The sequence below is a fragment of the Bos grunniens genome, chromosome 21, assembly GCF_055505025.1.
Source record: "Bos grunniens cultivar Pamir isolate PY7600 chromosome 21, Bosgru_T2T1.0, whole genome shotgun sequence".
NCBI lineage: Eukaryota > Metazoa > Chordata > Mammalia > Artiodactyla > Bovidae > Bos > Bos grunniens.
The window spans coordinates 49247158-49274215 of NC_141185.1; the positions used below are offsets into that span (position 1 = coordinate 49247158).

The window sequence follows — 27058 nt, forward strand, 5'->3', positions numbered from 1 at the left end:
CCAGCCGCCCCAGCCTGATTACCGAAAGCCTTAGGGGGGCCTGGGTCCACCATCTCTGCTACCGGAGTGCAAACAACAGAGGCAAGCGGGTTGCGAAGTCTTTTCTTCCTTCCCTCCCTTCCTTTTCTTTCTTTTCTAATTTATCAAACCAATAATAATCATTACACAGAAGTAAGACTTGGGCTTCCCTGGTGGCTCAGTGGTAAAGAACTTGCCTGCCAATTTAGGAGGCAAGGGTTCAATCCCTGGGTCAGGAAGGTCCCCTGGAGAAGGAAATGGCAACCCAGTCCAGTATTCTTGCCTGGAGAATCCCACGGAAAGAGGAGCCTGGTGGGCTACAGTCCATGGGGTCTCAAAGAGTCAGACATGACTTAGCTACTAAACATCAAAAAAGTATAGACAATCAAAATGAAGGGAATTTTAAAGCCCCCACTTCCATCCACCCAGAGAGGACCAGGGTCACACTTAGTCTATATCTCTGCATCCTAACCTTTTCTAAGCATCCCTACAAACACAGAACATGGAGATGGAAGCATTAAGGGAGCATACTGAGTTCTTTGGGCTTCCCAAGTAGCACAGTGGTAAAGAACCCACCTGCCAATGCAGGAGACCCAAGAGATGTGGGTTCAATCCCTGGGTGGGAAGATCCCCTGGAGTAGGAAATGGCAACTCACTCCAGGATTCTTGCCTGGAGAATTCCATGGACAGAGGAGCCTGGTGGCCTATAGTCCATGGGGTCACATAGAGTTGGACACAACCGAGCACATACACGCACTGAGTTCTTTTGCCCATTGTTTTTGAAGCTTCTGGTAATAGATATTCTCTCTTTTAAAACAGCTTTATTGAGATGTAATTCACATGCCATACATTCACCTGTTTAAACTGTAGAATTCAGTAGTTTCTGTATATTACATTTAAAATTCCTTTAAATTGCAGTAAATATATTTGGTATAACATAAGATTTGCCATCTTAACCATTGTTAAGTATGCAGTTTGGTGGCATTAATTGCGCTCAGTGGCATTAATTGCATTTGCAATGTTGTTCAACCATCACCATTTCTATTTCCAAAACTTTTTCATCATCTCAAGCAGAAACTGAACCCATTAAGCAAAAACTCCCCTTTCCCACCAGCCCCTCAGCCCCTGGTCACCTCTCATCTGCTTCCTGTCTCTATAAATTTATCTGTTTTAGGTATCTCGTGTAAGTATAACCATACAGTATTGTCCTTTGGTGTGTCTGGCTTATTTCACAATGTCATCAAGGTTCATCCACAGGGTAGCACGTGCCCAAGCTTCATTCCTTCTTACGGTCAAATAACAGCCCATTTACGTTCATACCACATTTTGTTCACTCATCACTTGATAGACATTTGGGCTATTTCCACCTTTCAGGTGTTATGAACAATGCTGTTATGAACGTTGGCAGACATCTATTTTAGCCTCTGCTTTCAGTTCCTTTGGCTGTATAAAGTGTATGTTGTTTTGTGACCAACTTCTCTCGCTAATGTATTCATAACTCTCAAAAAAATTGGAGTATAATTGCTTTACTATGTTGTGTTAGTTTCTGCGGTACAACGAAGTGAGTAGGCACATATATACAGATACCCCTCCCTCGTGGGCCGCCCTCCGGCCCCCTCATCCCACCCATCCAGGTCATCACAGAGCGCTGAGCTGGGCTTCCTGTGCTACACAGTGTATGAATAACCTTTTCCAGATCACTAGATTTATTTCTGCAATGAGATTTTAAAGTACTCCCTGGTGTGACAGTAACTGTTTAGGTGACACATTTTCTAGTATATACGGAGATGCCTCGAAATTTTGCACATAGGTATATATCCGTATACCTATGCTTTTAAACTATGGAGAAGGCGATGGCACCCCACTCCAGTACTCTTGCCTGGAAAATCCCATGAATGAAGGAGCCTAGGGGGCTGCAGTCCATGGGGTCTTGAAGAGTCAGACACGACTGAGAGACTTCACTTTCACTTTTCACTTGCATGCATTGGAGAAGGAAATGGCAACCCACTCCAGTGTTCTTGCCTGGAGAATCCCAGGGACGGGGGAGCCTGGTGGGCTGCCGTCTATGGGGTCGCACAGAGTCGGACACAACTGAAGTGACTTAGCAGCAGCATACTTTTAAACTGCACATGTCACCTGTGAATGCAAACTCCTTGTAAAAATTTTAAACCTTGTAGATATGATTAACATCTCTTTATATCAGCCCTCAGAACCCAGCCCTGCCCCACCCGCACACCAGATAAGTCCTAGATCTTAGCTTTGGTGAGTATGCATTTATGCACACACATGCTGTGGATCCTTACAAAATGCACAGCAGGGGTTTGGTTTTTAGATTTTTGTTCTTTTTTGCTTTTGCTTATATCAATCAAGTCACACGGAAGGGGTTTTTCTGAGGTTTGTATCTGTCAGGAGCAAGGCTTCACTTGCACCTTTAATCTTTTCTTATCAGGATGAATTCCCCATCAGGGAAATCGCTGGGCAAAGGGCATGCTGAGGCTGTTCTGAAGCCTGAGGCCAGCCTGGGGGAGGGCCAGCGGGGTGGGGGCAGAGGCGGGGGTTGTCAAGGCCAACCTGGTTGTGGGAGGCAAGCAGCAGGTGTCAGCACTCCTGGGGGCCTCCGCCAGACGGGCCGCCCATGCTGGGTGCTGACTGTGCACTCCCAGGGCCTGGGGTGAGGCATGATCTCCAAGGGTGAAGAAACTTCCTGGGCTCTGCCGAGGGCTAGACTTGGCTTTCTCTTGGTGGGTTTATCCTACCCTCAGTAGGCCCATAATCAGTACTGACCATGTAAGACCCTTCTTCTGTTTATAATCTGGTCAATTTAAGCCCTGGATTCCCACGTGGTGCTAGCAGTAGAGATGCAAGGGCTATCCCTGGGTTGGGAAGATCCCCTGGAGGAGGGCCTGGCAACCCACTCCAGTATTCTTGCCTTAAAAATCCCATGGATTGAGGAGTTTGGAGGGCTACAGTCCATAGGGTTGCAAAGAGACCTGACTGAAGCGACTTGGCATGCATGCATGCAACTTAAGCTTTATCCTTGCCCCCTACATGTTTTCCACTCTGTTCAGGGCTGTTTCCCAGTCTCTGACAAAGGATCCTATGCTCAGAAGCTCTTCACTTCCCCAGACCCTACCCAGACATTCCAGCCCACTCCCAGGAGCCCCCATTCTGCTCTATATTAGGTCTGAAGTTAGATACCCCAGGAGAAGGGAGGTGATGTGCTCCTTCCCCAGCCCTTGGGAAGGACAGCCTGGAGCTGACTGAGGCCCGGAGCCACCCAGTGACTTGGCTGGAGCCTCGCCATTGTCCTGGCTCCTCACTGTTCTGTTCAGTCAGCCAGGGCAGGCATGGGGTTAGAAGAAGCCAGAAACCTGTGTATCCTGCCCGGAGGAAGCACCATCCTGTGCTTTCTGCAGGTACTGGTGCTGGATGTGCCCAAAGTTGGCCGCTGAGTTCGGCCTGTAAATCCTTAGGGGGAGCTGGCGAGCCTAGAGTTTTGGTCAGCTCATGGTCTGATTGCTTTCAACCTCTGCTTCCAGGGGTATGTAGGGAAGGGAGGGAGACCTGAGCCCGTCTGCCTTCTTTTCATTCCTCTGGGTTCCATCTTGCTTTACCTTTCTGCACACAGGTGTATGTTTTTCCCAGTGGACAGATAAGCTAATTGGGGTCCAGAGAGAACAAATGGACTGTCTGGGGTCACATAGCCCATCACACTGGCACGAAGTCAGCCTCACCCATTTCTTAAGCCAGCCTCAGCGTCTCTGACATATCTACTTAGCTTCCAGTGCCCACCACCTCCACCCAGCACTGGCCCTGGCCCCAGAAAAATAAAGTCCTCTGACAATGGCAGGAGGTCCGCCCAGCCCAGATCCCAAGATCCCAGGTAGCTAGGCAGCGCCCTCTGCTGTCTGTGGCTGGGAATGCAAGGACACTGGACACCCAGGGGCAGCTCTCTGGCCTGAGACCATGTTTTGCAACCAAGGCATGCAGTCTCCCAGGACATCTCAGCAGGTAGTTGGGAGTCCTTGCTCCATTTTACAGCTATACTGACTGAGGGGCCATGTGACAAGTTTCCCTGTATTCACATGTCTGCATCTTTGCTTTGGGCTGGTTCAGCTACTTACGTCACCCTTTTCATGCCTGATTTCCCCATGTTTCACTATAAGGCTCAGACCCTTCTCCACTTACCCAGATGAAGTGAAGAAGCATAGATGTGACACCTCTAAGGGGAGAGACATGATCTACTTTCCCTGCCTTCTCAGCCTGGCCCGGCTCCCAGAACTGGCACTTCCTCCCCAGCCTTACCAGGAATCTGACAGATCTCTCTCCTTTCTTCCCACCCCCTCCCTCCTCATCACCCCTCTGCCTCCTTCCTGTGACTTTCACTGGCTGTGCATTCCAGCTGATCCACGACCAAGATAATCAGATTATCATGGGTCCAGAATAATCTATTCCATATGGCTTGCCAAGCCAGTGGCTCCGGGAGCTAAAGGTGTGAGGGGAGGGTGGTGATCTCAGTTGGAAGGGGCTTCCTGGGAGCCTCGGGGGCCTTCACTGGGAGCTGATGGGGAAGGAGGGAGGTGGAGGGGAAGCTGGGAGCCTTCCTGCTGGGCCCTCTGATGGCTCTGGGCTCCAGGAGGCTGCAGCCCCACCTCCAACACAGGCACGGCCTCATCTGTCCATGACACAGTGGAGTGTAGGCTCCATGGTGGAGGCTGGGCACTCCCCATGCCTCTTCCACTCTCCGGATTGGAAGGGGCTCACTGTAGCGCACGGCTTCTCAAAAGTGGTTGAGCTTCACCGTTCTCAGGACATTTCACTTTACATACCCGGAATCTCCTCCAGGGATTCTGGCTCAAACAGGTCCAGGGTGGATCTGGAAATGCTTTACATTTTTAACATGTCAACAGATCCTGGTGACTTGTAGTGAGGTTTCAGGGGGCCTTGAGGACTAGGGGGCATTGCCCCCTCTTCCTGCACCCTCACTCTTGAGGCAGCCCTGCAGGAGGAAAGGAGCCACTGGAGGTTTCCAGAGGAGACGGGGGAGCTGGTGGGAGGACAGGACACTCGCTTTGGTCCCAAACAGCACCAGACGGACCCCCGCTCTGCGCCTCCTGGCCATGTGACATAGGACCACCCCCTGCGCCTCCATTTCCTTAACTACCAGGTGAAGCAGTGACATCCACATCACAGCACGCTTGTGAGCTGGGATCCGGCGGAGGCCAGGCCCCAAGTGACAGCAGGGACACGCATGAGGCGCTGCTGGAAGTATGGTCTGTGCAGGATGATTTGATACCCTTGCAACATCAGCACAGCAGGTATGATTCATGGGAGAGGTGGAGACTGAGTTATCCAAGTGACACAGGTGGTACGTGGCAGAAGAGGGATTCGATTCTAAGCGAGGGGTGTCCTAAGCTGCCTGAAGATGGGGCTTCATGAACAACAATCACTCTCCTTGAAAGGGCCTTTCTCTCAGACCGGTGCCGAGGTGTGGCGGGAAGATCCCCGGCAGCAGGGAACACCCAAATTAGGAGCCTCCCAGGAGGTGTCCCTGCTGATGCTAAACAGGCTGGCGGTAGGAGAGCCGCTTCCTTCTCCTGGGGCCTCTGGCTCCGGCGGGGTCGGGATTAGGGGCTGCGAGGGGAAGACTGACATTGCACCTTTGATTAGCACTCTCCTGTCAGTGGGGCTGGCTGGGGAAATGAGGGCACTGAGGCTGGGAGGTGGGAGGGGGCAGCGCCCAGGATCCAGGGTCGACCTGAGGCAGCCGGCTGGCTCCTAGAAGGAAGGCTGAGACCCAGGCCCCAGCCCAAGGGGGTGCTGCCCTCTCCTGCCTGCCCCCACCCTGGCCGAGGACCCCCTGAACTCTCACCTCCGCTCAGTGGGGCTGCCCCAAGGCCTCATTTCCCAGCCTTACACGTTGGCAGGCGAAGGCAGGCTCGGGCCCAGGGGAGCAGGAGCCACTGGTTCTGGCACTTGTCAAAACACAGGCCCCAGAGGTGTGAAGGCCTTAGCCCAGCGGGAGGGCGTGTGGGCCCTGCTGCCCGGAGAACTCATTAACTGGGGCAGCTCCCTAATGAACCCACCGGAGGGGCTGGCGATAAGAAGATCAAAGGTGCGAGAGGCATGGGGGCCCCGGGGAAGAGGGAGGCTAGCTGATGGGAGCCCGGAGAACCCAGGCTCCAGCTTGGGGGTCCCTCCTTCGTCCCTGCTTGGCTTCATCAGGCCCATAGCCTTGCACACACTGGGCCTTGAGGGGTCACAGGAGAGGGAGGGATTCCAGCTGGCACCTCCAATTTGTCAGCCTTGGAGCTGAAGATGGAAAGACTGGAGTTGGGGGCAGAACCCTCCCAACCACCCCGCCTCTCTCATGCCGTTTTATTGTGAGTTCTTGGCCTCCATGGACACCCATGAATCCTTTTAACCCTCTCTCAACCCTGACACCAGAGATCTTCCCATCACATGCCATGCATGGTGTCCGTCTCTTGCTCCATAGCTTTCAGTGGTTCCCACGTAAGTGAGCAATTAACGTTAACTGTTGGCTCTCAGATTTGAGCATCCTCAGGGGCCAGAGCTGTGTTTTTAGGATCAACAGCCTACCTCCCATGCACATATGGCCCTTTGTTTAAAGAATGTCTAGTTGATTTTGTACTTAACAAAAATTTACTTTAAGAGCATTGTTGCCCACAAACCAGTCATGGTGGTTTCCCCTGAACTAGGAATTGGAGACCTCAGAGGCATAAGAGTAAAGAAATTTGATATGCCCTCTGTACTCATTCAACTTTTAATCACGTGCATATATTAGATTTTCAAATAAATAATAATATAACAATACAAGAAAAGGGTGGCTGATTTTCTAGGAGCTTTTGGTCATTCTGAAAGTGAAAGTATTAGGCACTCAATCGTGTCTGATTCTGTGTGACCCCATGGACTATAGCCCACTTGGCTCCTATATCCATGGGATCTCCAGGCAAGAATACTGGATCGGGTAGCCATTCCCTTTTCTAGGATATCTTCCCAACCCAGGGATCAAACCCTGGGTCTCCTGCATTGCAAGTGGATTCTTTACCGTCTGAGCCACCAGGGAAGCCTGGTCATTCTGAGTTTTCTCAGTTATCAGCTACAAAGTGGAAATCAGAATTGTATGGGAATTGGAGGAATTTGTTGACATTCAAAGGTTGGCAACAGCATGCCCAGAGCCCCGTGGAATCCCATCCCTCCTGCCTGACCAGCTTTGACTCTGCACCTCCTCGTACTTGAATGTACAACCTGTTTCCACTGTTTGTTAGCTCCAGTCAAGTGTGATTAAAGGGGGGTCTAATGCCAGATTCTTGGCTTGGATCTAGAACTCCATCCATTGTCCAGGATCCAGACAGGGCAGACCATATTGACAGCTGCGTGCCTGGGAGGGTCCTCGTAGGCCAGGCTCTCCTAGGGAGCCAATGGGCCCTGAGGCATGTGTCCATGGGATGGACTCTAGCCCTTCTCTCCAGGGGTGGGTTGGCACTGTCTCTCCTATATGTGATCATGGGCATAAGCATCTGGGGCTGCTGAGACAGACTGCAGAGTAGGGGGTAAAGAGAGGCCAAGGGCAGTAGAAGAGAAAGGAGACAAGGGGAGAGGGGTGGTAGTGAGCAAAGATGCTCAGGAAGAAGGTACCAAGTCACTTGGCTTTCTTTGCTACAAACCAGCTCACCCATGAGTCTCACAGAACTGGAAGCCTGGGGGACGCAAGACAGCAGACCTCTGAAAGAAACCCTAGACACCACTTCTTTGGAAGACATGAGATCAAACTCCAAACACTTCACAGTTCAGCTGGAGAGCAGACCTCCATGCATGAAGGAGCTATTGTGATAACATGTAAATTCAGACCCAAAGGGTCAGGCAGGCGATTGCAGACACTCTGAGCTTTGCCATGTGGACAATCATGTTGTCCATAAATGGAGACAGTTTTATTTCTTCCTTTCCAATCCATATGCCTTTTATTTCTCTTTCCTTATTCCAAAGGTGAGACCCCCACCTCCCAACATTGACAAGGTGTGGGTAGAAGCCAACATCCTCGCCTTGCTCTGAGTATTGAAGGAAATCTTTCAGTCTTTCCCTATTTAGTATGCTGTGAGCTGTAGGTTCCCTGAGGATGCGTTCATCAGACTGAGAAAGTTCTCCTTTAGCCTAAATTTGCTGAGAATTTTTATCATGATGGGGTGTTTGTTTGTTGTTGTTGTTGTTGTTTGCCATGCTGTGGCTTGTGGGATCTTATTTCCTGACCAGGGATAGAACCTGGGGCCCCTGCAGTAAGAGCACTGAGTCCTAACCACTGGACCACCAGGGAATTACTCTGAATTTTCTGAAGTGCTTTTTCTGTGTCATTGTCACTCACATTTCATTAGCAAAGCCCGTTATTCCTGCCCCAAAGTGGTGGGATACCAGCTAAAGGCCAGAGGTGGCAGCTGTGGCAACAGGCCAAGCCCTTGACCCTGCCAGGCTGAGGGTGTCCTGGAGGGCAGCAGGGCTCCTCTCCTCCAGCTCAGATGGTTCACCAGCCTGCCCAGATTCTGCCAGCTTTCTGGATTTACCCCGGATAGCTTCGTCTCTCCCACTCACCACCACCAGGGAAGGGTACCCCCAGGACCAGTCTGCCCTGGAGGAGGAACATGGAGTCAGGGCCCCATGCCCTCCTGGCCTCTACAGGAGTCCAGGGACCTGCTGCCACAGCATGCCTGTGTTAGTCACTCAGTCGTGTCCGACTCTTTGCGACCCCGTGGACTGTATGAACCTGCCAGGCTCCTCTGTCCATGGACTTCTCCAGGAAAGAATACTGGAGTGGGTTGCCGTTTCCTTCTCCCCCATTATACAAACTGGAAACGAAGGTTCAAGAAAACTTTTTTTTTAAGCATTTATTTAATTCTGGCTTGCTGCATCTTGGTTGCTGCGTGGGCTCTTCTCTAGTTGCGGGTAAGCGAGGGCTACTCTTTGGTTGTGGTGCATGGGCTTCTCATTGCGGTGGCTTCTCTTGTTGCAGAGCTCCGGCTCTAGGGTGCGCGGGGGCTTCAGAAGTTGCCGCTCCTGGGCTCTATCTAGGGCACAGGCTCAATAAATGTGGTGCACTGAACTTAGTTACTCCGAGGTGTGTGGGATCTTCCTGGACCAGGGATCGAATCCATGTCTCCTGCATTGGCAGGAAGATTCTTTACCACTGAGCCACCAGGAAAACCCTCAATAAAACAAGAATTTGCATAAGGTTTCCGACAGGTGAAGGCAGCCCCAAAACTAAGTACCAGAATTTGCAGTTCCCTGACCTGGCTTCCCTTAGCCTGCTGAGCTGGTCCAACACCCTGGACAGCGCCTGCCACTGGCACAAGCAGAAGGCCGGAGTGTCCGGGTCAGGTGTCCATGCGAGGGCCCAGGTGGGGCCAACCTGGCGCAGCCAACAGGCCGACACCTTCGCCCCCCGCAACCCCCACCCCGACGTTGGTTCAAAGGGTCAAGCCCCGCCCCCGATAGGCCCCCGAGCCCCCTTTGAAGTGCTGATGCGGCCTGGAAGAGGCCACTTCACACTTCGGGGCTCGGGGATAAAGCGGTCGCCGGCCGCCAGCCCCCAGACACGCCGCCGCTGCCATGGCCCAGCCCCTGTGCCCTCCGCTCTCTGAGTCCTGGATGCTCACGGCAGGCTGGGGCCCAGCTCAGCCGCCGCCGGCCGCCGACGCGGACTGCGGTTGCTCCCCCGCTTCGTCCCCGGACTCCTGGGGCAGCGTCCCGGCCTGCAGCCCCGTGCCGAGCCCCGGGAGCCCGGCCACCCGCGTCGCCCTCCGCGCCCGGGCAGCTGGGAGGCGAGGCGCGCGGGTAGGCCGCCTGGGCGCCGGGCAGCGGCAGAGCGCCAGCGAGCGCGAGAAGCTGCGCATGCGCACGCTCGCCCGCGCCCTCCACGAGCTGCGCCGCTTCCTGCCTCCGTCTGTGGCGCCCGCCGGCCAGAGCCTGACCAAGATCGAGACGCTGCGCCTGGCCATCCGCTACATCGGACACCTGTCGGCCGTGCTGGGCCTCAGCGAGGATAGCCTGCAGCACCGGCGCCGGCAACGCGGCGACGCGGCGCCCCCTCGGGGCTGCGCGCTGTGCCCCGACGGCGGCCCCGCGGAGGCGCAGACGCGAGGCTGCTGCTCCGGCTCGGCCGCCGGCGCCGCGGTGTCCTGGGGGTCCCCGCCCGCCTGCTCCGGAGCCCTGGCAGCGCCCGAGCTGCGCGACCCTCCGGTGCTATACGACCGCGGGGCGGCGTGCCCGCAAGGACCGGCGATGGAGCCGAGCCCCTCATCCCCGGTTAGTATCGCCCTCCTTCGCGCGGAACTCCCTCCCGGCTCAGCGCCGTCGTGGGGTGGCACTACCTGCCGTCTCATATCCCCACCTCACACTCCGGGGATGAGCCCCCCGTGGGGCTCCCCCACCGGCGGCCCGGCCTCGCCTGCTCGCTCTCTGGAGCGACACGGTTGGCGTGCGCAGGGCGCCTGAGCGGCGAGGGAAGGGAGGGGGACACTGGGGACCCCCCTGAGAGCGGAGCTCGCGAGCGCGGACACCCACGCTCGGCGGCCTCACGCTGAGGACCACGCTGTCCCCTGTCTCCTCCAGCTCTTTCCCGGCGACGTACTGGCCCTGCTGGAGACCTCGATGCCCCTCTTGCCCCTGGAGTGGCCGCCGGCCTGAGAAGTTGAAGTGACGGCGGACATCTGGCGCCCAGTTCTGTGAGCACCGACGCCTTTTTGGCCTCCGCGCCTTCGAAGCGGTCCCTCTCCAGACTCCCTTTCCTGAAAGAGGGCACCGAAGATACCGGCATGGGCATCGCTGGAAGTGAGAGCCGGTCCCCACCTAGGACGGACTTCCGCAACCCCTCCCGCGATGGAGGGGCTCAGAGGGTAGACACTTGGGAGACAGGCAGGAGCTCTGCCTAGTATGTATTTATTTATTTGTGAATAAACTCTGTGCTGGTGTCAGTTGGCAAGTTCTTCCTCCACAGGGTCACAAAGCTTCCCTCCCCTCCTCCAAAGGACGTCAGGGATTTGGGAGTCCCCGAAGTACACAGCCTCAGACCCCTTCCTCCTTGCCCCCAGCCCCGTCTTAGCACCCCGTTATTCCCGATGGGCCCACCTGAAGGGGGCGGGGCTTCATTTGAGGAAAGCGGCCGCAAGCTGAGTCTGTCCACCTTTTCTTTGAACCTGGATAAAACCAAGTATCTCTGTAGAAAATGCGTTTCCATTAGTGCATACTTACTGTGCACCGGGTCTTTACACATTTTATTCCTAAGTAGTTATTTTGCAGAAGGATAAACCAAGGATCAGCACTCAAACCCAGGTATGACTTCCAGAATCTGAGCTCTCGGCCCTGGTTGGGTTTTGCCTGCTCCGCTCTTTCTAGGGTCTGACAGGAAGCCAGCTCCGAGGGCTCACTGCATGTGTCTACTGCCCTTGTGCTGGAGCATCAAGGCCTGGACCCTGGCATTCTCCCATCTCCCTTCACTCTGGTTTCTCTCCCATGTTTAGGGACATAACACAGGTGGATCAGTCCCAGTTTTAAATAGCTGTGACCTCCCAGAGGCCTGGCTCAGGCAAGATGAGAGGTCCATCGATTGTATCCAGATCCACAGAACTGACCTGGATCTAGGCTTGGATTCAGATTAGGGAAATGCTGTATGCGGGAAGGGGAAACCTGGGTTCAGTCAGGGGGTCTGGTGAGCAGTCAAGCCTGGGGGTTGGTGAGGTGGGGTAAGGGGTCTCTCAGCCATCTATGAATGCTTCCCCCCTGCCCCCCTCAAGCATCTTTGAAATACTAACCTTGGCATTTAAAAAAAATACCTTTATTGAGATATAATTTATACCATGAAATGCATTCTTTTCAAGTACATAATTCAATGGTTTTAGTATATTCATAGTTAGGTAACCATCACCACTGTCTTATTTTGGGTCATTTTTACTACCCCTCAAAAGAGACCCTGTAACCATTTAGCAGTGATTCCCTGTTACTCCATCCCCCTTTTCTCCACCCCAGCCCACTCATCTGTTTTCTTCTAGCTCTACAGATTTGCCTATTCTGGACTTTCATATGAATGAAAGCATATTTTCTCGTGTATCAGTACTTCATTTATATTTATTGCTCAGTAATATTCCATTGCATGGGTGTAGCACAGTTTATGTATTTATAGGTTGATATTGATTTGTTTTGAAACTACTTCAGAGATCATTCCCAATGCTCTGGCCCAGGCCAGGAGGGGCAGTAACTCGGAGTGGGCTGGGGGTCACAGTGTGTAATTCAGGAGTCCTGGCGCACCCTGGCCAGCATTTGGTTGTAGAGAGTGGGATCCAAAAGCGGAGGCCCCGCAGGGGGCGGGACCTCACACCTTCACTGATCCGCCCCTTGCCCGCGCCTCCGCCCCCAACTCTCTCTTCCCTCCCAGGACCCTAAGGAGCTGAGCGGGAAGTCTTCTCCAGGACCCTGCCCAGTTTAGAAAAATCTATTTGCATGGTAAAGGCCCCGTGGTTTAGGACGGGGAATTAAAGTTATTAGCAAGTCTTTTCATAGATAAGTGGGGCTCATCGGCCAGCCCCCTCCCCTGGGGTGCGCCTCCCCTCGCTCTCCGAGCCTAGGAGCGGCCCACTGTTTATTAGCACCTGGGTGTGAATTTCCATTAACACGTCCCCGCTAATAAGAGGGCTGGAGATGGGAAGGGGCGCCTCCCACCCCTCCCGCGCCCCACCCCCTTCCTGGGGGGCACCCACCGGGAGGAGGGCCGAGAGCGGCTCCCAGGTAGGTGAGCCCTGGGCGAGGGCGCGCTGTCAGTTCTCTGCTAACCTGTTGAGCTAAGCCGTTAGCGGGGCCGTGTGGAGGATGGAAGTTGAGGACGATCAGGGGCCGCGTTGAGACTGGGCCCCGGGTGTGACTCTGGGGCCGGTGTGCTTCACCGCGGGCGCATCGCCTTTGCGACAGCTGAGCAGGGACAGAGGGTGCTGGGTGGCACGTCCCCTCACCGTGGGGGGCTGGTCCGGAGCGGGCTGCGCGCAGGCCTGCTGGAAGTGGGGTGGGGGTGGGCGTGGGCGTGGTGGGGAGGGCGGAGGATGGCATCAGCGGCTGATCCTGCCCGGCTCTGGTCGCTGCTGGCCGCCTTCGCAGCCCCCAGGGGTCAGAACCGTCATGGTGGAGAAGCACATATATACGGAGCAACCGGACGAGCCGGGGCTGTGTTTAAGGCTTTAACTTCACCAACTGGGGGCGCTTCCCTGGCTGGCCAGTAGTTAAGACTCCAGGCTTCCAATGCGGGTCCCATCCGGGGTCAGGAACCAAGATAGAATTCCACATGCCCTGAGGAAAGGTCAAAAGGTTAAAGGAGAATGCTATTTATATATATATTGCTAAAAAATAAAATGTTAAAGAAAATAAATTCAACAACTAATTTCAAGTCATTTAAACCTCAGATGCACAGGTGAGGTGGGCAGGTGGTGGGGCACCTGTAGCTCTTTTACAGATGAGGACACTGGAGCTCAGAAAAAGAACAAGGAGATTTTCACAAAGCTAGTATACCTGGTTCGGAGAAGGTGATGGCACCCCACTCCAGTACTCTTGCCTGGAAAATCCCATGGATGGAGGAGCCTGGTAGGCTGCAGTCCATGTGTTTGCTAGAGTTGGACACGACTGAGCGACTTCACTTTCACTTTTCACTTTCATGCATTGGAGAAGGAAATGGCAACCCACTCTAGTGTTCTTGCCTGGAGAATCCCAGGGACGGGGCAGCCTGGTGGGCTGCCGTCTGTGGGGTCGCACAGAGTCGGACACGACTGAAGCGGCTTAGCAGCAGCAGCAGCAGCAGTATACCTGGTTGGGGCTTCCCAGGTGGTGCAGTGATGAATCCACCGGCCAAGGCAGGAGATGCAAGAGACACGGGCTGGGAAAAATCCCCTGGAGAAGGACATGGCAACCCACTCCAGTATCTTTGCCTGGAGAATCCCATGGACAGAGGAGCCTGGCAGGGTATAATCCATGGGGTCTCAAAAAGTCGGACACGACTGAACGACTAAACAACGACAAAGTATACCTGTTTATTGGGTGGCGACATTGGTGAGCGGTACTCAACAGTTCTGGTCTTTGCTGTAGCCCGTCAAGCAAGTAGTATGTGTGTGTGTTGAGGGGTCTGAAATACAGCTCCTAAAGCACATGGGCCACCGGTGCCATCACCGGCAGGGACCTGCCGCTGCCTGCTGACCACATGTATTGCTCCTGTGAGAGAGCCGTATTTTGTAGATGCTGATGCTGGACGGGTCAGTGTTTTCAGGAGGGGCAGCTAAGCGATCAGTTGACACTGAAGACATTGCTTCAAGGACACACCACATGGGTCACCAGATGAACCCAGGGCTGGAGGGGAGGGCTGGTGGTCTGTATCAGCAGAGGGCAGACTGTCCCAGGAGCCGGGCTGGAAAGCTGGGCTCAAACTTGGTCAAGTGGGTGGTGTGCCTGGTTGGAGGGCCATGCTGTGCTAAATGAACCAGCCCATCTGAGGGGCGGGGCACATGGATGCCCCAGGATTCTGAAACACCCCCGCTTGGAAAACCAGGCTGGCCCAGGGCTCAGGAGGGAAGCCAATCCTAACTGCAAGGCCCGGATTGTCCCAGGGTGAGGCCAGGCCCACTTTGTCCACTCTCCTCCTCCGCCCCCTCCCCATCCAGGTACAAACCCTGCCTTTGCACAACCCTGAGGGTGAGTGCCTCCTAAACTCTGTGCCCTGGACACTCACCTGCGTCCTAATGCTCCCCAAGAAAACCCAGTGTTCTTGGTGCTTCTCAGGGGCCCTCTCTCCCAGAGGGCAGGGACCTCTTTGGGGGCCACTGGCACAGCCCCAGTAGTGCCCCAGCTCCATGGGAGTGGGGCTAGAGCCCTGGATTCCCCAGCCTTGTGCCACCTGAGCCTCTTCTGCCCACCTTCTGGTACTTTGCCAGCCCTGGTTCCCTCTCCCTTATCCCTCTGTGGGTCCAGTATGTAAGGTTCCCTGTGAATGCCCCAACCCCCATTGCTCTCCCCACCCACACTAGGAAGTGAGGAGGTGCCTGGTGTTGGCAGCATGTGACTTTAGAAAGGGTGGACAGGGCACCTCCATTGTCTTGGCCTGCTCAGCACCCCTCCTACTCTTGTCCCTTGCAGCCTGTCATTTTCTTTTCTCCAGACAGCTCTCCCTTCCTTAGTTTGGGTGGCCTCCATGCCCCTCTAGGGATGGGCACGTGTGCAAGTTTAAATGGTCATCACAGTGAGTGGTTCAGGGACGTGACCACATACAGGCCAGTGAGGAGCAGGCTCAGGACTTTGCTGGAACCACTGAAAAAGGGACAGTCACCGTGGGTGCTGTTAGTGGTCTTTTTGCCACCCAAGCAGAAGGGCCTACCTAAAAAAGGGAATCAAAACTGGGGGGTGGGGACTTCCCTGGAGGTCCAGTAGCTAAGACTCTATGCTCCCAATGCAGAGGACCCAGGTTCAATCCCTGGTCAGGGAACTAGATCCTGCATGCTGAAACTAAGACCTGGTGTAGCCAAATAAGTAAATAAAGAAAAATAGATACTAAAACAAAACAAAAATAAACAACTTGACCTGGGGCCAACCACATGGAAAGCATTATGTCTAGACTTTTACACTCCATGAGCCAACAAATTCTCCTTGTGGCTGAAGTTAGTTTGAGTTGGGTTTCTGACTTTTGCTACTGAAAAAGTCCACCAGCATTTGATAAGGTTGTTCCAAGTCTTGACTGCAGTCTCAATTTCCCTCTTTGTTAGATAGGGATAATCATACTTATATTTCACAAAGTGACTTAAGGCTTTTATCTAAAATACAGAGACCCTGGTAGATGCCCTGTAAATGTCAGTTCCCCGTCACATTTAGGTGGCATGTAAAGCCGAGACGATCATCCTAAATTTTCCTTCCTCATCCCAGAGAGACCTGCCAGCCACCATGCCTACTGTGTAGAGGAAAAGGATACTGTAGAGCATTCTGTTTTTGTTTTTCCTGCTGTGTTTTCATTCTCATGGTGAGGATGGCGAGGGGCAGAGTGTCTCGGGTGGGGATCTCTTCATCCAGGGGGCATTCAACTAGTCAGGTGTCATGTAACCTGCCATGAGGCAGGTGTCATGCCAACAAAGACTGTGTATGACTCGGGGGAGAAAGTGGATAGGGACACAGAAACAGTTCAGTTCAGTCACTTAGTTGTGTCCGACTCTGCGACTACAGCACACCAGGCCTCCCTGTCCATCACCAACTCCCCGAGTTTGCTCAAACTCATGTCCATTGAGTCAGTGATGCCATCCAACCATGTCATCCTCTGTTGTCCCCTTCCCCTCCCATCTTCAAACTTTTCCAGCATCAGGGGCTTTTCAAATGAGTTCTTCACATCAGGTGGCCAAAGTATTGGAGTTTCAGCTTCAACACCAGTCCTTCCAATGAATATTCAGGACTGATTTCCTTTAGGATTGACTGGTTGGATCTCCTTGCAGTCCAAGGGACTCTCAAGAGTCTTCTCCAACCCCACAGTTCAAAAGCATCAATTCTTTGGCGCTCAACTTTTTTTATACTCCAACTCTCACATCCATACATGAATACTGGAAAAACCATAGCCTTGACTAGACAGACCTTTGTTGACAAAGTAATGTCTCTGCTTTTTAATATGCTGTCTAGGTATGGTCACAAACCATGCAAGCATTCAGTCTTGGGAAAGGCTGGGCGCACTAACCACCTGCAGTTCTCAAAGGCACCACACAGTGTCCTCAGAGAGGCAGGCGTAAGCTTTGAGCGGCAGGGGACTGACTCCACCCAATTTTCCTGGGAAGGGCAGTTTCTAGAAAAGAAAAAGGTACCTCTGCGCCTCCCTCCTGGGCCCCCAGCCCCCAGTCTCCTCTAGGGTTCCCAGGCAGCAGTGGCAAAATTCCTGCGTGCCCCCACTTTGCCTCTCACACCTGTGTGACCTCAGGCAGTCAGTCAACCTACTCTGAGCCTCAGCCTCTCCAGAGTGATTCCACAACAAGTGGGCCAAGAGAAAAGGGGGCCACACACAGCCCGGTGGACTGGGTGTCTTGCTTATTTGAGCAGAGTGGCTCCTGCTCTGTTTGTGGGCCTATGAGGCAAACGGTCCTCACCAGGCCTGGGACTCTGGCTGACCTCATTGCCTGGGCCCTGCTGGGGGTCTGGACTGAGTGGGAATGAAGGACACACACCACAGCAGCTTTGGAGCCTGGAAACAATATCTCTGTTTATTCAGGTGACATCTGCTCTCCTGAGCATTCTGACAAGTGGCTTACAGGTTGAAGGCCCCCCCACCCCCAAATCATGTGTCTCCCCTTGCTGGCTTGCAGAGGTCCCAGACATCAAGCCAGGCCCCTGAAGCCTACTGAGCTTCAGCCCTTTGTCTTGTCTCTTGATCTCAGAGCGTTCCGGGGCAAAGCCTGCCTGCTGCCAAGCTCTTCAGAGCCTAGGGCCGCAGCCCGGTCACTTCTTAAGGTCCTCTTTTTGGAGAAGCAAGGAATACCTCCGAAGCCGGGTCCAGTGCTCTTCCTCTTTCACCTTGTACTTTGCCAGGTTCTGAATACTGTGGGACAGGCCATTGATGAGGGGAACTTGCTTTGTACCACATCCCCCCCATTCTCTATTCCCCCCACCCAACCCCCCACCCAGGGCTCCTAGGTCCCCAGGGCAGACCCTGACCACCCTGGGCTGATATGAGAAACTCCCCAAATGACACATCTGCTTCCTGTCTGTGTTCTCAGGACTCAGCCTGGTGCACAGAAGGTACCTGAATCAGCTTTGCAGAAGGAATAATAGGAGTGACGGAAGGTGAATTTATGAACCAAAAGTCTATTTGCAGGACCAACATTAAATACATCCGAATGCCACCAGTTACGTGTAACATCTCGTGAGCACGTACTAGTGACCAGCACTGGGGGAAGCGTTGGCAAGATCAAAGTGACTAAAACAGCTGCCCTCTCCCCCACCACAGTTTAGTGAGGTGATCAGTCACTAAGTCATATCCGACTCTTTGCGACCCCATGGACTGTAGCCCGCCAGACTCCTCTGTCCATGGAATTTCCCAGGCAAGAATACTGGAATGGATTGCCATTTCCTATTCCAGGGGATCTTCCTGATCCAGGGATCAAACTCTTGGCTCTTGCTGTCTCCTGCATTGGCAGGCAGATTCTTTACCACTAGCACCACCTGGGAAGCCCAGTTTAGTGAGGTGACAAGAGGAAAAGAACTTTTGTAACAGGAGGCATTTAAAAGCAATAGAATAAAACTAGAGAAGAGCACTTCCTGCCTGGGGAATGCCCCCAGAGAATAGGATTTCTGAGTTGAGTCTTTAAAAAAAAAATAAATGCACAGTCAGTGTGGCAGAATCAGAGAAGTCCAGGGTCACCCTTCAGGCTGCATGCAGACCTGGCCATGGGGAGCAGGCAGAAGAGAGGTGGCCTTCCTTCTGGGGAGGGGTGCGGGCTGCTGCCAGCTTTCTACCTCGGGCGCCTGAGTAAGCGGACAACGTTTAAAAGCTTAGAGCAAGTGGGAAGAGGGACACTTCTGGGGGAAAGACAAGGACCACAGGTTTGGGTATGTTCTGCGGCTCTGCCAGTCGGACAGCCACATCGAGATGTCTGGTACTCAGTGCATTAAAGCATTTTTTTTTTTAATGTAAGTAACCTATGCTTTGCTTAAAAAAAAAATCAAAGGATTCAAAAGTGGGTATACAATTAAAAGTAAACCTCCTTCTCACCTCAGACCCTTATTTTCTGTTCCCGAAGAAACTGTAATGAATGGCTCCTTGTAAATCCTTGAAAACCGTTCAGACACACAAGTGCAGGCATGCATATCATCTCTCCTTTTAAACTTAAAAGGAAGACTGCAACACACTGCCTGCCTTTCTCACTGAAAATGTATCCTGGCGGTTGCTTCCTGGCAACACTCAGATCTGCCTCTTTCTCTTTCCCTATTGACGACCCTTGGAGTTTCCAGTCCCCGTGTGTGGGGTGTGTGTGGGAGTCGGTGGGCAGGGGACAGGCAGAGGGTGTGCAGGCCTTGGCCCCTCGCAGCTCGTGTGCAGACCCAGCTCCTTCACTTAGAAGCTGGTGACCCTGGACCGGCGAGTTGACCTCTGCCAGCCTTAGCTTCCTGGCTGTAGGGGATAAAGTTAACCCTAGTAAGAAACAAGATGTGCCTCAAAGTACTGAGCATAGTACCTGGTACACTGCAGGTGCTCAGGAAAGGTTAATTCTTTTCATTTTTTAAAATTGAAGACCACTTGATTTACAATGTTGTGTGAATTACTGCTGAGCAGCAAAGTGATTCAGTTACATACCACCTGTCAGCAAAGCCTGGGGGAGGGAGGGGGAAACATCCCACTCCACAACTTCTGTTTGGCTAAACAGGCAACCAAAATTACTCCTAACCAAAGACAAATCAGGCAAAATGATTCACAACGTATTAACAAAGAACTCTTTAAAATCAAAAGAAAATGAGGACTTCCTTGGTGGCCCAGGGGCTAAGACTTCCCGCACCAAGTGCAGGGGGCCCGTGTTCGATCCCTGGTCAGAGAACCAGATCCCACGTGCCGCAATTAAGACCTGGCAGAGCCATATACATAAATAAATTAAAAAGAACTCAGCCATGAGAAAGAAAGCCAGATCAATTTACAGAAGGAGACAGAGAAACATAGAATAGATATAACATAAAGATGCTCAACCTCCTTAATTTCCAAATTGAAAGAGTTATGAACTATGAGTTTTGTACCTCATTTCTTGGCCAGTCTGGGGAGGGGCTAAGGACGCAGGGTGAATCTGCCCTTTCAGACGTACCTCCCCTGTAACTCTGAAAGCCCACCTCCAATTCATCCCACAGAAATACTAGGAAAAACTCACAAAAATGACTGTGGGAGGATGTTGGCTGGGAAATGGGGCCAGAGTGACCCCCGTGGTGGAGTCTGCTGTGGGCTGGGGCGCAGATGGGGGAAGAGGGCTCAGGAGTCGGGTGTAGTCACTGGGAGCGTGGCTCTGGGCGGAGGAGGAATAGGCGGCTCAGAACTGGGAAGGCGCTGGCTTGTTTCCTAACTTGGGAATGCAGTGGGGACACATGCCTGTGATTAAGACCCTGGAGGGAAGAGGTCACCGACCCGATGGACAGGAAGGTCTTGGTGCCTGGGGGAGGAGATAGCCGTGGGTATAAGCAGGAGGCCACTTTCTCTGAATCAGGAGGGAGACAGGGAGTGAGGGTGGGGGTGACCTGGGTGAGAGGGCAGCCAAGGTCCTGGGTGCTCTGGGAAGTGGGAGGCAAGTTTATCCACCAAGGGCACCGCAGAGGTGTGGGGAGCGCGTGGAAGCTGGGCGGGTGGCTCTCATGGCACCAGTGCCCTTCCCTTTGGCTGAGCACCGGCGATCAGCAGTGAGGAGGGACCCGGGAGGATGCCTGCCCCTCTGAGGCTAGGTACTGACTGTCCCTGGGGACAGCCCTCCCTGGAGCTCCAGACACCCTCCCTCCACCATCAGGCAAAGAAAGGGTTTTCCTTCCCCATGATGGCATAACAAATATGACTGCATTCTATTGTTTTGAAGCAATGTGTGTGCATCCAACTTCCAAAAAGATGGGCTGTCCATCTGCAAAGTGGGAGAGCAGATGGAACATCTGTAAGGCCTCAGGCAAGACCTCTGAATTCCAGTAGCCTTACAGCCTGCACACGTGGGATCTATGGGTCTATAAATAATTTTCCAGAAGTTTGTCCCTCTGTTTCTCGAGAAAAGCAGAACTTCCCTGGTGGTGCAGTAGTTAAGAGTTTGCCTGCCAATGCAGGGGACACGGATTCAATCCCTGGTCTGGGGAGATTCCACATGCCGCGGGCAGCTAAAGCCCATGTGCCACAGCTACTGAAGCCTGTGTGCCCTGGAGGCTAGCACTGCAGCTGGAGAGAAGCCCCTACTCGCTACAACTAAAGAAAGCCTGAGTACAGCAACAAAGACCCAGCACAGCCAAAGTAAAACAAATACATTAATTAATCAATTAATAATAATAAAAGAAAGGCAAAGGAAGGTTAGGACAGGCCCACAATTTCCCTCCTAGGGACAGTGAAGACAGGGCAGTGGGAGTATTCTTCCTCCACCCTAAAGGGAAATCTCATCTGGGGTCCACATGGGATCTGCCCAACCCTTTGCCAAGCCGGTGTGTGCCCTGTGGACGTGAGACTGTTGGGTCAGCCCAGAAGCCCACCTTCTGCTTGGCTACAGGGAATAAAGGGGGCATGGAAGAAAGAAAGAGGGGTGAGGAGTTGTTTCTAGCAGCTTCCTGTGTCCTAAAATTTCTGTCTTGTGATCAAAAGTCTGACCCAGCCGAGACGGCAGACCTGCCATCAGGGAGTGGAACCAGATGGGAATGGTGCCCTGGAGGCCCAGGAGGGATGGGGAACAGAAGCCAGGCCTGTGGAGGGGGCTGGGGTGGCGTACTGGGTGCTAACTGGCCTTCTTCCCAAGTCCAAAAGGCATGCTTCAGTTTCACACTGGCTATTTATAAAAGTCCCAAGTGCACATTTTGCAAAAACACTTTGGACAGACTGTCTTAAGTTTGAACTCTGAGTCTATTGCCGCATAGATCCATTGCCTTAAAGTTTCACCTAGTTTTAGGGCCAAGGGAAACTGTTTCAGTCACAAGGAGTAAACAGAGACCAAAAAAATGATTAAAATCCTTGGACATATTTATGTCCAAGAAAATGAGAATAAAATGTTAATGACAGATTCTAGGTTATGGGAATATAAATGCTTACCCACTTTTTTTCGGAACTAAGGTCTATTTAACATAATAAAATATTGGAGGCAGGATACTCTTTGGAAAAGCCCCAGACGTCAGACCTCAGAGCAAGCAGAACGGGGAAAGTGGAGGCGTTAGTCGCTCAGTCATGTCTGACTCTTTGCGACCCTATGGATGTAGCCGGTCAGGCTCCTCTGTCCATGGGATTTTTCAGGCAAGGGTACTGGAGTGGGTTTGCCATTCCCTTCTTCAGGGGACCTTCCCAACCCAGGGATCGAACCTGGGTCTCCTGCACTGCAGGCAGATTCTTTACTGTCTGAGCCACCAGGGAGCAGGAAATGCCTTGACTAAATCAGTGTTTCCTAATTTATCTCTGGGACCTCGAGGGAAATGATTGAATCCTGTGATCAGGCCCAAGTAAATGTCCCTTCAAGCTGAGCTGCCCCAACCACACCATGCAACCCCTCCTGGCTCCTGCTGGGTCCTTGGACCGAGGGAGCACCTCCCTGAGCTTTTCCCTTCCCCAAGCTCCCACTGCTCTTTCAGCCCTGAGCCCTGCACCTGGCCCCTCAGCCCCCCACCTGGTCAGCCATGCTGACTCCAGCCCACTTCCCAGCAGAAGGTTCCCTGGGAGGCGGGCCCTTCCACCCCACCCGGCTTCTGCAGTTGCTCCTGGGGAGGGGCTGGGGTGTGGGACCTAGGAGCTAAGATGTGTTGATAAAGGAAGAGACACGGTTGGGAAGGGGAGATAGAGGAACGCCTTCTATACCCGATGGGGGCCAGGATGGGTCTCTGGAGACTGGAGGGGGTCAGGGCAGAAGGGACTGCCTTCTTAAGAGAGCAGACCCAGCCATGGAGGAGTGGGGAAGGATATTATAGACACACTTCCCGTGGAAATTTATGTACATAGACATTAAAAACCAGAGCAACAAGGAAGTTTTTCTTAAAAAGTCATTAAGTTGTATTCTGGAGTGACATAAAGCCAGATGAAAAAAGTGAACATGATCTCAACATAGTAAAAATGCTAATGATAAAATCTTAAGGAAATTTACTGATGCATTAATGGCAGCACTGGGATCTGGGGGTGATATTAATTTAAATAATAATTAAATTATTATTTAATTTAATAAATAAATTAAATTTTCTTTATTGTCCTGTTTCCCAAATTTCTATAAGTGCATATATATATATATATATATATATATATATATATATAGCTTAGAAGACTGAGCACTGAAGAATTGATGCTTTCAAACTGTGGTGCTGGAGAAGACTCTGGAGAGTTCCTTGGACTACAAGGAGATCCAACCAGTCAATCCTAAAGGAAATCAGCCCTGAATATTCATTGGAAGGACTGATGCTGAAGCTGAAGCGTCAATACTTTGGCCACCTGATGCAAAGAACTGACTCACTGGAAAAGAATCTGATGCTGGGAAAGATTGAGGCCAGAAGGCGAAGGGAGCAACAGAGGATGAGATGGCATCACCAACTCAATGGACATGAGTTTGAACAAACTCTGGGAGATGGTGAAGGCAGGGAAGCCTGTGTGCTGCAGTCCAAGGGGTTGCAAAGAGTCAGACACGACTGAGCATCTGAACAACATAAAACTGAGAAATAACGAGTAACATTTTTTCAGTGGGTAATTACTCTGTTATGGTAGTAGAGCTACATGAGAAGCAAACTTATCAGGCTAAGCAGGGTTAGTTAAGCGATGTCTGAGTGGTAATGTCCACCTGCGCCCTGACTGAGGGAGGAAATGGTCAGGGACTAAGGCATCCTGAGTTGCTCAGGTCCTCGGCTGTCAGGCAGGAGGTGAGCTGCCCGGAGCTGGAGCCACTGGCCTCTGGTCCCTTCCCACTGGGAGGGCAGTCAGTTGGCTTTTGGGTGAAGTAGGAAGGCACACCCTTCCTAGGCTAGTGAAAGAAGGGAGTTAGAGAGGACAGAAAGGGGAACATGCTCATTAAACAACTTCTCTGAGCCTTATCAAGCAAGAGCACCAGGAAGCTCCACAGCATGACTCTCAACCCAGGAGAATGGCCCCACTACAGCCATGACCTGACCTCATTCTCTCGACTTTTTTTAAGCCATTGTTTGAAATTTTCCAAAAACATCCGTATGTTGGGTAGAAAAGTTGCAAATAGGACAAATACAAAGAAAAAACATCACACATGCTTCATTATCCAATATAATGTTGTGGATGGATTAGAAGAGACCCCAGCTGGACTTCTCCAGAGATCCAGTGGTTAAGAATCTGCCTGCCAATGCAGGGGACACAGATTTGATCCCTGGTCAGGGGAGATTCCACATGCCTCAGAGCAACTAAGCCCGCGGGCTTCAACTACTGAGCACTCACTCTAGAGCCCGGGATTGCAGCTACTGAAGCCCATGCGCTTGGAGCCCGGGCTCCACCTCGAGAGAAGCCGCGGCAATGAAACACCCTCACACTGCAACTAGAGAAAGTCCCGTGTGTAGCAATGAAGACCCAGTGCAGCCAAACATAAATAAGTAAATAAATGAAATTAAAAAAAAAAGAGAGACCCCTGCTTTCTCAGAATGGACTGAGTACCATTAATGATGCTTTTATAGCAGGAAGGAACACAAGCAGAGTCCCCTTGGGGCTGGGGGTTACAGACAGGGAAAGAGGAGAGGTGTATCACGTAATTGGTTATATGGATGATGGAGAAAGGAAAGGGGGCTCAGACAAGGGGCTGGCAAACATTTTCTCTACAAGGCCAGCTAGGAAATGATTTAGGCTTTGTGGGTCAGAGCGTCTCTGCTGCAGCTGCTCAGCGCCTCTGTAACTCTTACATACGCAGATGAGACATAAAGCGGTGGGTGTGGTGTCTTCCGGTGAAACTCTATTCACAAAAACAGGCAGTAGGCCAAATTTGGCTGTAGTTTGCCAACCCCTGTCTTAGATGACTGTGTCTGATAATCCAAATATACTTAAAAAAAAAAAGAATTGAAAAAGCAACAAGAAAAAGACAGCCTTGACAGGAAGAAAACACCAACTTGAAGCCTTTCTTTTCTACCGGCCTGAATTCTTTCCTCCTTTTCTTCCAACCTGAGTGGGATTTAAATGCCGAAAAGGATCTTATGATCAAGCAAACCACTTATTCCATGGTCCAGAGACTACCCCCGGTACAGAGACCCAGAACTTCACCTCTTTTGGAAGAATTTCTCGCATCTCTCCTCCAGGGGCAGCGCCTGGGCAAATGTTGGGTGGGCCAATATGCTAGCTTGAGGAATGGTGCAGTTTCTTGAGAAGTTTTTTAGGAGTGGGTAGTCCTCAAAATTAAAATAGAAAATAGAATTTGGGATGTCTTCTGCTTTGCTGGCAGATCCAATTTCATCTGGATGGTCTCCTGGGATGAAACAGGAATGTGGTGTTCTGTTCTAGTGATTACCTTTTCTGTGCGCTTTGCGGTCAGGGTGGGTGCGAAGGGGCTGCTCTCTGCTTACAAAGCCTGGATCACTGGGTTTGGGCTAAGAGGGGATCACTTGATCTGGAGGAGCAGGAGTCCAGACGGGAGACTTGCCCAGCATTTTATCTAAGCGCCAGTGAGGACTGAGCGGCAGTGTCCTGGTCTGCGGGGGCTGGGATAAGGAGTGGGGAGGAGACTGGACAGGGTCACCCTGTGCTCTATGCAAGGACTGAGAGAGTTGGAGGTGGTCAGCAGGCCACAGGTCTGGGCGGCAGCCCTCACGGGCCCCCTCCGTACCTCGGAGCAGGAAACACGGGTGGTGTAAAGACACGACAAACACTGGGTTCCAGGGGGCTGCCAGGGAGTAGGATCTGGGGAGAGCAAAGGAGCAGATGATCTGCGACTTGGCCACGTCCATGAGGAACACAGAGCCATCTCTGGAAAAGGTCAGCACCTGGGGAGCAAAGAGATGGTGAGTGGGGACTTCTCCAGTCTGTCACTCATCCCAGTGTGAAATAAGAAAAGCAGCTAGAAATAAAAAACAAAGGGGGAATTTATTCACCCTTGGGCACCCAGCCTCTGGATCCAGCTGGAGCTGTTCGGCGGGCAGCAGGAAAGTGGCGTCTGCTCCTGTGGAGCTGCCGGCAGCAGCGGTAAAGAAGCCGCCTGCCGGGGCTCACCTGTCTTCCCCACTGAACTGGGAGCTCCACGAGGGCAAGGGCTTTCTCCTCCCAATCTGTGCCCAGCACACAACAGGCCTTCAGCAGAGATTTTTGGGAAGGAATAATGAACACATTCACTAAAGAAGAATGAGGGGCCTGAGGAACCTACCATGCCAGGTAAGGCTTGGACCGGGGCCACGGCACAGATGGCTTCATCCAGGTACTTCACTGGCCTGTATTAAACAGACACACAGACATCCAGACTGTGGGAGTTTTCAAGTTTTGCCGTCCTCTCCTAGGCATATACCTATATCCAATACAGACAAGTTCTGCTCTAGAAGCATCAGGATGTATGTCAGAGATGTTCATAGGAGCAAAAACTGGGAACCGTCTAAATATCCATTGCTAGGAGAGTGCTTAGGTAATTGTGTTACATTATATGATGGGATACTATATAGCAATGAAAATAAAAGAGCTGGAGCTGCACACGACATGTACCATTCTCCTGAACAATACTGCAAAGCAAGTCACAGAATAAATGGCAGTAGAAAACAAATTGGAGAATACACAGAATATGATCCCATTAGCAAGTTCCCTAAAATATGCACAGCTGGAGTGTATATGGCTTGGAGATACAGTCGTATGAATGTGGTTAATTCTTGAAGGAAAACAAAGAGATGATGAATTTAGGAAAACAGTGGGGTATATTTTTTTTCGAAAAAAAATTAGACATAATATTTAGCAGTAACTCCCATTTTAAAAAAGGTGGAGTCTATTATACAGAGTGAAGTAAGTCAGAAAGAGAAAAACAAATATTGTATATTAATGCATATATATGGAATTAAAAAGATGGTCTGGTGAACCTATTTACAGGGCAGCAATGGAGACACAAAGAGAACAGACTTGTGACACAGGCTGGGGCAGGAGAGGGCGGGAGAATGGAGAGGTTTGCATGGACACATATACACTAGCGTATGTAAAATAGATAGCCACTGGGAGTTTGCTGTATGACTCAGGGAACTCAAACCGAGGCTCTCTGACAACCTAGAGGGGTGGGATGGAATGGGAGGTGGGAGGGAGGCTCAAGAGGGAGGGGACATATGTATACCTATGGCTGATCCACGTTGACGTATGGCAGAAACCAACACAATACTGTAATTATCCTTCAAT

The 27058-nt window shown here is 52.0% G+C and overlaps 2 protein-coding genes across 12 annotated transcripts in view; one reads left to right on the forward strand and one right to left on the reverse strand.

Annotated features, from left to right (window-relative positions):
• Nucleotides 1–9621: 9621 nt before the first annotated feature.
• On the forward strand, nt 9622–11000 carry MESP1 (mesoderm posterior bHLH transcription factor 1). Its single transcript, XM_086364580.1, has 2 exons — nt 9622–10332; nt 10639–11000. The coding sequence occupies exons 1-2, from the start codon at nt 9637–9639 to the stop codon at nt 10711–10713; spliced, it is 771 nt and encodes a 256-aa protein (XP_086220706.1). The 5' UTR covers nt 9622–9636; the 3' UTR covers nt 10714–11000.
• Nucleotides 11001–17252: 6252 nt separating this feature from the next.
• The window catches only part of WDR93 (WD repeat domain 93), a 52316-nt gene continuing 42510 nt past the window's right edge, over nt 17253–27058 (reverse strand). For 4 of the 11 annotated variants that reach the window (XR_015150067.1, XM_086364586.1, XM_086364583.1 and 1 more), the window contains 4 exons: nt 26058–26121; nt 25524–25680; nt 24965–25166; nt 17253–17614 (listed from right to left, as the gene is read on the reverse strand). Coding sequence is in view for 8 of the 11 variants with exons in the window: in XM_086364586.1 (XP_086220712.1) it covers nt 17515–17614; nt 24965–25166; nt 25524–25680; nt 26058–26121 (523 nt within the window). In the remaining 3 variants the exon portion in view is untranslated. Of the gene's footprint in view, nt 17615–24345; nt 24866–24964; nt 25167–25523; nt 25681–26057; nt 26122–27058 lie in introns of those variants that run through there. The other 7 variants (XR_015150068.1, XM_086364585.1, XM_086364581.1 and 4 more) reach the window with 2 other exon arrangements.

What these genes read in the sequence shown, in the direction of transcription:
- MESP1 (XM_086364580.1), top strand. Translation starts at nt 9,637, where the DNA reads ATGGCCCAGCCCCTGTGCCCTCCGCTCTCTGAGTCCTGGATGCTCACG. An exon ending in AGCCGAGCCCCTCATCCCCG is followed by an intron (nt 10,333 to 10,638) that starts GTTAGTATCGCC and finishes TGTCTCCTCCAG; the next exon opens with CTCTTTCCCGGCGACGTACT.